Below are 12,767 nucleotides of genomic sequence, written 5' to 3'. Positions count from 1 at the left end.
GTCCTCACATCTCCGTCACGACATTTGAGTACTGGCATCAAAATGTATATTTAAGTTGTACCTACTCAGGAAGTTTTTGCTGCCTGCAAGTGTTTCAGGCATTGTCTTGAGCTTGTAGTTGAGACGAAAGATCATCCTATTCGATAAGCATAAAATTTAATGTGCATATCTCTGCTTTCATTAGAAAAAGTTATAATCCTTATCGTATTTTTCATTCTTCATAATGTTAAGTTCTCCCTAATTTCTTGTGAAAATCCTGTATCTTTTATTTAAAGAAGTGTATTATTTAAAAAAAAAAAAGAAGAAGATCATCACTGTGTTTCCTTAAGGGGTATCAAAATTGATAAATTAGTTTATTTTTATGTATCTATAACATAAATATTGGGAAGCGAAACTTCTTGGGTGCCAAATTATGTGTAAAGTAAAGAGTTGGCATGAATAAATACTTATATAATAGTAATATATATTTAATGCATCTCCGAGACGTGAAAGATAACTTTGAAGAAAAACTGAATAAGATAATGATTTAATAACATAAAAATATTTTAAGAACTCATGAATTTAAGGAACTTTTTGAATGGAATGGATTCTTGATTTATTTTATGCTAAACTATATTGTACATACGTCTAGGAAATGGATTCACCAATCGTCCAATTATATTGGAAATCATATTATTTCATTAAGATTAAGTATGTAATTAATTTATATGAGATTATTTGAAATTGTATTAAAGTCAAGGATTACAAGATGTGAGGAAATTGATACTCTAGAAATGTTGCCCGCTAGAAAAATGCCCGACATTTATTTATAATTTTAAAAAGTTTGCACTTGTTCATAAAATTAAAAAGTAAAACTTTAGATTAATTACTACAGTACGAAGAAAAACCTATTTATTATTTAAACTTTATTTTATTTTCTTAATTTCCTCTTGGGTCAAAGTCTTCAGATGTTGTCTTATTTACAAAGTGCTCAACATTCAAAAATCAATGGCTCTCTCAGGACAAAATAGTGAGTGGATACCTGGTTGTCCACGTAATACACAAAATGAGGATGATGTCTCCTCTTCTCATCAGCCATCCAAGGTATCAGATATATTTGTAGATAGCCCGTCGGGAAGGGAGTATAAAATTTTCGTAACCTCGGGACGTCGGGCTGGTGATTTTTCAATCCCAGATTGAGATCTTAAAATTGAACAATTGCATTTTAAACATGTACGTAAACATGTAAACTTTTAAATAATATTATAAGTCGGAGGAAACTTTCCTAGTAGGGCAATATTCCTAGTACCGACGAAATTACATGAATCCTTGATATGCGTGCTATATCTGAATATCACTATTAATGTAAGTAATTAAAAATATTTATATATCTATATACTATTCGGATGCAATAGCTCCCAAGGACTTGCAAAAGTATGTTTGTAAAACTCAGGTACACTATGCGATTTTTTAAAATTTATGTATCATAATTAATTCATTTACTAAGATGTCTCAATTAACTGAAAGCGAGTCTTTCGTTCCCTTGGTAAAACATTACGAGTCTCTCCTCTGGTATTGTTCTTTTCTATTATATGAAAGGTTTGTGTTTCAATGGAGACTAGCGCACTTCCATTCTGAATACTACTTGGATTGATCTCCAGTTCGTCTGGAGGAGTATCACTCTCATTTTTTCCTCCACGTCGTATGGTTTTCCGTACAGTGGAGATGGACTTGGCTCCTGTCTTGAGGAAGATGAGTATGATGTGATGTAGGATTTCGAAAATAGTCACTAAACTACATCCCATTGTAAGGCCAAGAATACCTCCAATATTGGCTATGAACCAAATTAAAGGAACTTTCTGATCCCGCTTTATTTGAGTCACTGAGGGATCCTTAATGTATACATTGACGAGGGCGAGGTTTTCTCTTGCATAGCGATAAAGAACTCGTGTCAATTCACTGTGTTTCGATGATTTCTTTGAATTTATAGATAGTAGTACATTTGTTTCATAATTGTTTTAAAGATACAGAAAATAAGAAATATTATATACATTTTTATATGTGTCATTCCACAAAAGACGACCACAGAGTAAACCAAATTTCTCAGAAATAGAAACCAATTTTTTATTTTATTGAATACAACTTAGATATGAAAATACTGAAATTATGAGATCAATTTAACATTTTTGTATCCAATGAATAATATTTGACAGATAATTTTTAAATTTAATTTAAAAACTACTAACAGTAAGATTTTCTAGGACAAAGATTTACTTAACCTTGCCTAATTTTGGTATTCATATTATATCTCTGGATTTATTGAACCAAATCATTTGAAAGTTTTACAACCATATGTTGTTTAAAACTTGGCTAATTTAGTTTTATATTACTCTTAACTGCGCGCAAACTTATTTCCATAAGAAGGAAAGTTTTTTCAAGTTTTGTTTAAACCTTAATAAAATGTATTTAAATACTGTATCATATATGTATAGAAGCAGCATAAAAACATAATGGAAACAGTTTTTGAGTGAACCTATTTTGTAAAATAAATTTTTCTTTACAAGATACTGTTCTTTAAATTATATTTGAGATATTTATCGAAAAATTGATTGGGACCCCCGCTATTAATGATTATACTTGAACACAAATAATAAATTTGTAAGCTATTTTCCTCCTGTCACTCTTGATTTTTTATGCAGGAAGTTAGAATAGAAAGAGAAAAGAAAAATAAATCAAATTCCATGTGAAAGTAGAACACGTAGGTTTACTCTCAATGACTTATCAGTTATCACAAAATAAAGGAATAAGCAAGCTACACTGGAGATTTACTTGTTTAAGTTTAGTGACCGTATTTAATTTTTGTCAAGTGTTTAATGTAATAATGACTTAAATATCAAATTGCGCGGCTTTATATAAATAAAATTCATTTAATAGATACCTTGTAAAAACTTTACACTTTTTACAAAAAATTTATTTTACTAAAATAAAAATATATTTCAGGCTTAATTATAATTTTTCATGCATGAAAATTATCATAGTAATTTCTCATTAATTAAAAATAGCTAGAAATGAAAATATAAAGTTTTTCCCTTTTTCCTTTGTAGAAAAATGTTTAGATCTAATTTTTTTATTTGATCTGGAGTAAGTGCTCACCGGTTGAATTCCTATACTGCTTTTTTACCATTTCTGAGATATGTGATTAACCTTTTTAAACGTTTGAGTATGAAATGACCTTTATGTAATATATGTACAAAGTTTGATAAAAAAGCCTTATTTTCTAATACAAAATTCTATTCTCATTCGTTTCTTGCATTTATCTTTCATTATTTTGGTACATGTGTTCATAAAGTTTTTTATTATTAGTTTGTTTTTGACAGATGAAAAGGTTAATGTTAAAGTTAAAATGTTAAAGGCTTTAATGTTAGCTACCATTTCATAAAAATGAAAAAGTTTGAAAAAAAAATTGGAAAAAAACTTTTTAAGATTGTTTCTTCTTTTTTTTTTTTCAAATGCTCAATTTTGATGAGTAAAAAATCCTCAAAGAATTTTACCACAAATGTTTTTTTTTTTTTTTTGCATTTTTTTAAATATTATAATATCGTGAGCACATCAAATGACGTTTCAACTTTTTATCTGTGAAAAACAAATTCACGATTTCAATTTTATGGACATTTGTACCAACAAAGGGATTCAAAAATTGGGAATCGAATGAGAATTGAATTCTGGAAGTGAATATAAAGTGTTTTTTTTTAAATTTTATATCTATATATATATATAAAGTCAATTGGAATCAATGTTATAAATAGATTACAAGGGCGACCACAGGGGGTGGGCTGGAGGGGCTGTAGCCCACCCCCAAAATAATTTTTTTTTCTTTTTACAACAAAATTAGATATTTGAATTTTTTTCAAAAATTTAATGTCTGTGAACTGGTCTGAATATTTTATTAATGTTAGACACTTAATTTTTAATTTTTTTTTCAAAGAAGTTTAATTTTTAGTAAACAATAGTGGCTTGTTGAATATTTTTTTTTCCAAAAAAATATAATTTTTGAAACTTAATTTTAATTTTTTTCCCTAAAAATATAATTTTCTGCAAATAGCTGCGGATTTTTAATATTTGAAACTTAATTTTTGAAATGTTTGTTGCCAAAAATTTAAATTTTAGTAAACCGGACTTGGTTTTTGAAATTTTTTTGTTAACGGCTGTAGATTTTAAATTTTTTGTCCAACAAAAAATAATTTTTAAAATTTGTATCTAAAAAATAATAATTTGAAAAAAAAAATCTAAAATATTTAACCTTCTTTAAATACCAATTGATTTTTAAAATTTTTCTCTAAAAAATTAAATTATTAAATTTTTTTTTCCAAAAAATGTAATTTTTAGTAAACAACAGTGTATTTTTGATATTTTTTTTAAACAAGTGTAGATTTTAAAAATTTAATTTTTAATTTGTATTTCGTAAAAATGTTAGTGTAGAGATTTCTATTTAAAAAATTAAAATTAAAACCCAATTCCCCCAATATTAATTTGCGGACGCCCCTGGACTAGCACCACAGTGTTTTATATTCATAAAATGTACATCTCAATTAATATATATATATATAAACTTATTTTGTTTCGTATTAAAACAATTATGAAATATACAATTTGAGTCTTGTTCTTCATCAATGAATTTTTTTCACGATAGCCGTATTCACCCAACGTACCATGATAGTATTCATCCATTTCATTATGACAAAGAGCAGCTCCATACTTCGTCACTAGTTTACAAATTCCAGGATAACGCTCTGAGAGTGTGACTTTCTTATCTGTCCGACAAGTTGATCGGATTTTTTTGAGAACAGCACAAAACTCTCCATTTGATGAAGAGGAAGCAAAAGTGTTTTGATTCGGGAAAACAGAGGTTGTGACAGCAAGCTTATTGCGTTGATCCTGACAAGGGGAGTAGCAAGGACGGATAATCCCATTGATGTCTCGAACATGTGTATGTGAACCAATATCGCTCAATATAGTGTTCATACAATATAGGCTTTTTCCAGAACAAATTTGAGGGTAATCTGCATATGCAATGGTGTGGAAAAAAGGAACACATTTACATCTGGAAAGAAGTAATTTAAAAAAGTAATAATTTTATAAGTACAAAAATAATAATTTTATCATTACAAAAATAATGTACAAATCAATATGAAAAAAGGTGGTATATATTGGATGATTATAGGATCTTTTATATTATTGTACTATGAATCAATGAAATTTTTTAAATTATTGGCTGCTCATATAGTGTCTAATAGTATGAAATTTGTATGTTCCTTGAAGTAAGTACGTAAAACATAGGTAATAGAGGTTGCAACACTACTTCTATTGGGATTAATTACTAAGAGATGGTTTGAGCTAGACTTGCCAAAGATTATCACTATATGGGCTGGTGAATATGTATTTCACAACCGCTTTAACTGTATTTTTGAGAGGTAGAAAGAGTTCTAATAATAAAGTTGAAAACATAAATGAAAAGCTATCGTTGTTACCTTTCACACTAGAAATTGCAAACAAATTTATACTCGTATTTCACTTTGTAACAAAGATGGAACAAAAAGGTTGGAGATTTCAACAATGACACCTCTGGTATCGTCAAGCAGCTCGAAGTGAACCGCCTTGAAGATGCGTCCAGCCTCAAGGATCGTACTCAAAACGATAAGCCAGTAAATCTGTCAAGCATTATTTCAATCCCAAACAGGCCATGCCCATAGCCGAATTTGCAAAAAAAAAAAAAAGAAGATGTCCCTAGACCGATCTACCGTGTTTAATGTTGTAAATGCTGCTGGGGGAAGTCAAATATGTTTGAGAGAGGGGGAATTTTTTTACTCCAATCCATCCACTATTCCATATGGAACACCGTAATCTGAATGACCTTAAGCATCATGCTGATTGGGTGATTTTATTCTCCGATGAAAAGGGAGTAAATTCAAATATTAAATTATAATGGTGTAACAATTGCAATTATTTTTCAGCTATTAAAGTCCTTGTAGCAATCTGATATGACGATGTCAGAAGTTTCATTTCCGTCACGGATCAAAGTTACATTCTCCAACCTTTTTGTTTCTATCTTTTTAATCTGTAAACAGGGACAGTTACAACAGTTATAGAAATTGAAGTTGAGTTCGAAATGATAAAAATTAGACAAAAAATATTTTGTGAGGAATACATAACTGGACCTTTCAAGTTGTCGAACTATGTACTTTCAATATATTATAAAAGATTAAAATATATTTTATATATTACAGATTGCTGATCTGTATTTTAGATCTGATAAATTTATTCTCACAAATATCTTGAGGGTTTAGTTCTAGCAAAGCAAACAATTCCCCTTTGTACTGAGCGTTTCGATAACTCAATAGTTGTATTTTAATAAAAGTATATATATACTTACATCAAAAGAAGCATTAACTTAAAGGACATAAGTACATCAAAAACAATGAAATATTGACTTCATTATAACAAAAATATTGATCCTTTAAAATAAATACTTTTAACCTTCAAAATCAGTTTTTAACCAATATCTCAAAGCAAAATAATTGAATAAATTAATTGATTTTTATCACAATAATCTATTTTATATTATACAATCGTGAAATACAATTTATGGATGTTGTATTTTTGATATTCATTAAGAACGGTACTTTGCAATCTTCCTCCGGTCTCGCCAATAATTATTTTATACTTGAACATAAAAGTATGTACTGAAGAAAACAACAAACCCAAAAACTTTAAGTTAAAAAAATATTGAATTAAAAGATAAGAAAATGGGGCTATAATCTCACAGGAGTACAATATGAGTTATTATTAAAATGAGGTGTAATTACCGACTTAGAATAGTATCGTAAGTTGCAGCAAAAAGGCAATTGGAGAGTCCATATCGGTACATTTGATCCGGTAAATATTTGAATTTAAACTCTTCATCAAAATAGCAAACTCTTTCATCTGGTGTAAATCGTCTCTTTGCTTCCTCCGTCGTAACAGTCAAAGTGGGAGTTACTGACAATTGAGTTACAAATCCTGGACTAATATCCACATCACTTAATGCCATGATAGGCTGATCCATATGATGATGAATAGCTAACTTAAAGCCTTCCCCTCTTTGTGGAGAAAATCCATAGTCATATACTTCTGCATCCACGAGGAAACTTAGACCGTTTTCCTTTCCAAGTCGAATACCTGGTGTTATGATTCGACTATAGTTTTGAATTAAATCGTTGAAAGGCACTCCTTCAAGAGATGAATTAAACGTTATTTGTGGCTTTATGAGAGTGCAAAGTCCATAGTCTGTCCCAAAAAAGGGAAGAAGACTTGTAAACTTTTCAATGTTTTTCTCTGTTCTTTGGTATGTTGCCCTTAAAACAACATTTTCACCTGAAAATAGTATATATTATAAGTGTATATATATTAATATTGTCAAAATTGACATATAACTTGAATTAATGATGGAGTAAAGGAGTTAACACATTTTTTAAATAGATTGAATAATCAGTAGGAATAGGACTTTTGTACATAAAAAAAATATACTTTTATAATAGTATAAAAGGAAAAAAAATTAATACAATTTTACTTTTTTTACATTATGGTCATTCCTTGTAGAATCGTTTTGCTGATAATATCTCCCTCACAAAGAAGAATTAAAGAGCTTCCACCTTCTTTGTTTTAATTTTTCGTTTTGAATTCGAAGAAAAAATATACTGTAAATCTTGGGTAGGAGAGGGGTCTATGAGAAGGAAAAACATGGGAAAAAAGAGAGTGTGTCTTTTTTCTCTTTTGTTCATTATTTAATAGGTTGTGGGAGGGGGGTTAATAGCTCTCTCAAGAAGAAGAAGAATTCTTGCCTATCTTAGGTGTATATTGATTTAAAAATGCATAATAAATATAAAATGAATTTAATTATAATTATAATATTTCTCCAGTGATAATATTATTTTATACGTAGAAGGTTCTCCTTTAATAGCAGTAACTCATTTTTGCCCCGTATAAATCATTTAATAAGCAATTAATATCAACAAGGGTCTTTATTCAGTAATACCAATTGTCTCCCTCCCGCCTTCTCCTCGCGATCTTACACAAATCCCATTTCTAACCATAGGATACACTAACAAGGGATGAAATGAGTAAGATTAACAAATACTTCAGCCGGCATAACAAACATAGATAAGCACACTAAATAAATCATATAAATTTTTCGAAATTGTGATAATTATGAACTTTTCCAGAATTAAGATGAATAAATAAAAGGTCAATTGTGACTTTTAACGAAAGGGTTAAATGCCAAATGTTTTAACTCAAAAATAACAAATATTACTGTTATTGTCTGTATTTTATTCCAGAAGTATATTATTTAATACCAATACTTAAAAATAGCTCAATTTCATTGTAAAAATTGGAAAACACTATCATTCATAATGAAAAAATAGAATTTCAAAATTTAATTCAGTAAAGTAAATAATTGAATTTAGACGATTTAGAAACAATTTTTATAATAATATTGGACAAATATCTTTCAAATACATACGAAGATCGTTAAAAGTGCGTGCAAAAGTCCAAAAGATGGCACTACCAACGCTTATCTAGGTTGGACATATAGGCACAAGTGACGCTGAACGTTCTGGACGCCCGTTGAGGTTACTACTCCAAAAATCATTGATAAAATCCATAATATAGTGATGGATGCCAAAGGATGAAGATGCGTGAGATTTCTAGTGGTGTGGGAATTTCGAATGAACGAGTACATAATATTTTGAATCAACATTTGGACATGACAAAGCTATCCAAAACTAATAAAAAAATCGTGTGAAGTGTTGCAAGGATGGTGTGTAGCTGTTCCAGAAAAATTTGCAGGACTTTAAGAGTCGTTTCGTGCCTATGGATAAACATAGATACATCACCACATTCCTGAAACCAAACAACAGTCTCAACAATGGGTTATCAAGGGTGAATCTGTGGCAAAAAAGGTGAAAACCGTTCCTCGACTCTAACGAATGCCAAACAGAAAGAAATACACCGATCTGGGTAAAAGTCGGTGTGTGTTTTTCTAAAAAATACTACTATAGGCTATTATATAACCATATGACAACTTCTCCGCACTATCCGTTATCGAAATTCGAAAAAAGTACAAAACATAACCTTGATACGCGCCAGTAGTGCCATCTCTCAGACTTTTCACGGACTTTTCAAATTACCCCCTGAATGTACTAATAAATATTTACAATACCCAATTCAATTTTGAAATTTTCTTTTGTTCAATCTTGCAAAGAAAAGTTTTTTCGGTTGTAACTTTTCTGAATATTATCCTTCTTTTCTCTAACAAAATTTCTCGTGAATACAGAGAACATTTGTTCAACGACGATGCTTGCGTGTACTATTTCATATGTTATTGCTCACTCAATTATAAAAAAAACCAAAAAAACTGTTCTCCATTGCGTTTTGCATCATTGTTTACATTGCAAGGAATGGTGGTAGAGCTTAGGTGCATCTTACTCAACTAATTTGTCTATTTACTCCTCTTTTATGTAAGCTATGGACAAAAAAATGTATAATAATATGTAATAGAATTTAACTTTTTTAGCCTGAGCTACTAATTAGTACGTAAATTTGGGGAGAATGTTTTTATCTTCTATTCACAAATTGTTCCATTTCTATAAAAAGTGAATGAATTTGTGTTGTTTTTTTTAAGTTTTCTCCCAGCTATATAATAAATTATACATAATAATGCTAAAAACATATTTAAAAAAATTTTACAAAAAATTACCGCTTATAAAAATAACGAAGTTAGGTTTATTCAGTGTATGGGCCATGCGGGACGCAACCTTCTGAAATGGGTTTCTAAATTGTTTAAAATAAAATATTGAATGTGTACTTTCATTATGAAACAAAAAAAAAATCGGATTTATAAAGCTTGTTTGATTACCTTTTGATAAAGGAAGTTATAGCCGTAACCTGTATAATGTATTTAAACATAACCATTCAGGGAGTAAGTAGGTACGTTAAATGACTTAAAAAATAAATAGATTTTATGACAATAATTAACTTTATTTGATAGAGTTATTAACCTAATCCCTACTGGGGTTGGGATTTAGAATCCGTGCCATCCGTTTTATAAGGGCATCTCAATAGTTAAAGTAGGTCCTGTCCGCAAGTTTAGCATCCCTTATAGTCACTAATAACAATATCTAATTTAATACCAACTATTTTTGAATTCATGTTACTTTTATTATAGAATGAAAGTATTCTTATAAAACATGAAACTAATGGATAATATTACCAATTTCCTGTACAGCTTGAGTTTTGAAATACCAACCAGAGTCTGTCACATATGTAACGTTCATGAGTTTAGCCCAATCATCTTTCTTTGCAAGCTCATAGGCTTCAGAACGATACGGTGTCATCATAAACATGGTATCCGCAAGGACTCCCTTTTTAACTAGATCTTCATCACCAAATATTCGTCGAATATCCTCCATTTCTCTAGAGGCTGTCCCATCTCGTATTCCAAAATAAGCTTGTTCCAATACTGCATGTAAAAGGCTTTCGTTACTTCCTAGGCCATATTGACGAAACAATGAACTCCGTCCTTGATTTATGTTACATAGAGTCACTGATGGAAAATATACGTTTCGCAAGGATCCCCTGGAAATATATTACAAAAAGTTTGAGTGAATGGATTTACAAAGATGTATTTTAATTATTATCTTTTGATGAAAAATAGCAGTCAAATAATTTATTCAAAGGAAGAAAAACGGCAGATTAATTGATCATTTGTCTTCCAAAGTGATCCTCTAAATTAGTAAATAATGTTGGCAAGGGGTTAAGATCTGCATAAATTACTCTCTACTCCTCTTAATTGGGTTTAATTACATATAGACTCATTAATCAACTACATACAGTAAAGACCAACAACAACGACAAACTAAATGACCATTCTTTAAGACATGTGCTTTTAAATTAGTTTGTTTATTCAAAGTGTTGGGGAAACATAGAACATAAATGTTTTATTTTTTGATAAAATATAAAAATATATTAAGATTGAGAATATTTATTTATGGTTAGAAGTTGTGGAAAAACAACAATTATCAATAATGTTTTAAAAATTTACGAAAAAAATTGCATTCTCACCTGACTCAAAATAGAACGTTTTATATAAAATAACTATTTTCGAAAAATAAATAATATTTTCAATATTGTTTATAAGGATTCTCCTCTAACAGTATTATTTTCATGAAAAAAAAGACAATTTACGGTATTGATGTATCACGCCCACTTTTTTTGTCTGTTATGAATGTATAATATAAGATTTTAAATTTTTTTGAAAGTGAGAAGGTGTTATTTTTATTAAATAAAACATTTTTTCAAAACTCCTCATCATTATGTCCTGTAAACAACCAAAATGTGTATTTTGAAATCAATTGCAAATAAATATAAATAAAAACACCTTTTTCTGCTTGTGCTGTCACGATACTAATCTTTTTGTAGCGGCTTGGGTACAAAAATTATCATCAGTATTTCGATCCTTATTCGACTAAAAAGATAACATAAAAATCAAGTTAAGAGCAATTTATATATTTTTTTAAAAGTAGGGAGAGGGGACTGGATCTAAATTTTGATCATGTTAAAAGTACTATTTTCTTTTTCCCCTGGTTTTAAAAAGATCAGTTTCTAACACAGAAATTTAGGGAGTGACATTCTTGGCGGGATAATTTGTTTATGATGTAATAAATTTGCAAGAGCCGGTTCCAATACCAATTTAATACCGTTCTAAATGCGTCAGTATCGTAGCACCACTACCGGCTAGTGAATAAGTCTTGCATCACATACTTAACTGTATTTTTGAGAGATGTATAGAGTTTCAATCATAAAATTGCGCAAATTAGTGAAAATCTGTTATTTTGATGCTATAGAAGCAATAAAACCTCATCGTCAAACAGCTAGAGGTCAACCATCGTACCATTGATCTCGTTTGCAAGCGCCTGGAAGGTGTGTCTGGCATCAGGATTGTCCCCAAATCGGTAAGCAAGTCAAATTAATCTCTGAAGCTACCAAGCACTCTTTTGAGGCCACTCTGGAGATCTCCATGGCCTAATTCATATACAAGAAATCCTTAGACCACCTTACCATATTAAATGAAGTCAAGGTTGTTCATCGAATTCTAATATTTTTAAAGTGAGACCATTATTCACTCAAGTATCATGGAGAGTGAGTGATTTTCGTCGCCGAGGAAAAAAGAGGAAAATTGAAATTATTTTACAGAGAAAGTCCTTGTACAGCAACTTGATATGACAAAGTCCGAGGTATAATTGCCGGCACGAATTAAAATTAAAAACTTCAACCTTTTTTTTGTTCATCTTTCTTCAAGGGTGATATATATTATTTTGTAATGTGTGCAACTTTATAATTGAAACTCTCTACACCTATCAAAATATAGTGGAAGAAGTGGTGGAAGACTTATTTATTCTCCAGTAGAGTACCTTTATATCGAACTAAAACTTTTAAGTAAAGTGGAGAAATGAAACTGTTTGTTTGAGTAAATTCCTGATTGTACGAATATCTTTTTTTCTTGTAAGATAGATTTGGTAACACACATAACGTCAAATTTTTCCTTTTTTTTTAAATGGGTATTTGAAGTGAAATAAAAATCGGCAACTTTAGGCAATATCTGATAGATCAAAAACCGGTAAAAATCAGCAGATTTAATTGGCTCACCAATATGTTACAATAGGGACACTCGTACTCGCTATTATAATTTATAA

At 29.8% G+C, this 12,767-nt stretch overlaps 1 protein-coding gene across 1 annotated transcript in view; it reads right to left on the bottom strand.

Annotated features, from left to right (window-relative positions):
• Positions 1 to 570: 570 nt before the first annotated feature.
• Positions 571 to 12,767, bottom strand: part of LOC121113868 (uncharacterized) — a 100,796-nt gene continuing 88,599 nt past the window's right edge. The window contains exons 3-6 of the mRNA XM_040707734.2: positions 10,286 to 10,650; positions 6,843 to 7,389; positions 4,627 to 5,080; positions 571 to 1,955 (exon numbers count right to left, since the gene is read on the bottom strand). Of these exons, the coding sequence (XP_040563668.2) occupies positions 1,482 to 1,955; positions 4,627 to 5,080; positions 6,843 to 7,389; positions 10,286 to 10,650 (1,840 nt within the window). The 3' untranslated portion in view covers positions 571 to 1,481. The remainder of the gene's footprint in view (positions 1,956 to 4,626; positions 5,081 to 6,842; positions 7,390 to 10,285; positions 10,651 to 12,767) is intronic.

The sequence above is a fragment of the Lepeophtheirus salmonis genome, chromosome 2 (assembly GCF_016086655.4).
Source record: "Lepeophtheirus salmonis chromosome 2, UVic_Lsal_1.4, whole genome shotgun sequence".
NCBI classification, from domain to species: domain Eukaryota; kingdom Metazoa; phylum Arthropoda; class Copepoda; order Siphonostomatoida; family Caligidae; genus Lepeophtheirus; species Lepeophtheirus salmonis.
The sequence above is the reverse complement of the archived record's forward strand: the minus strand, read 5'-3'. Positions and strand labels throughout refer to the sequence as shown.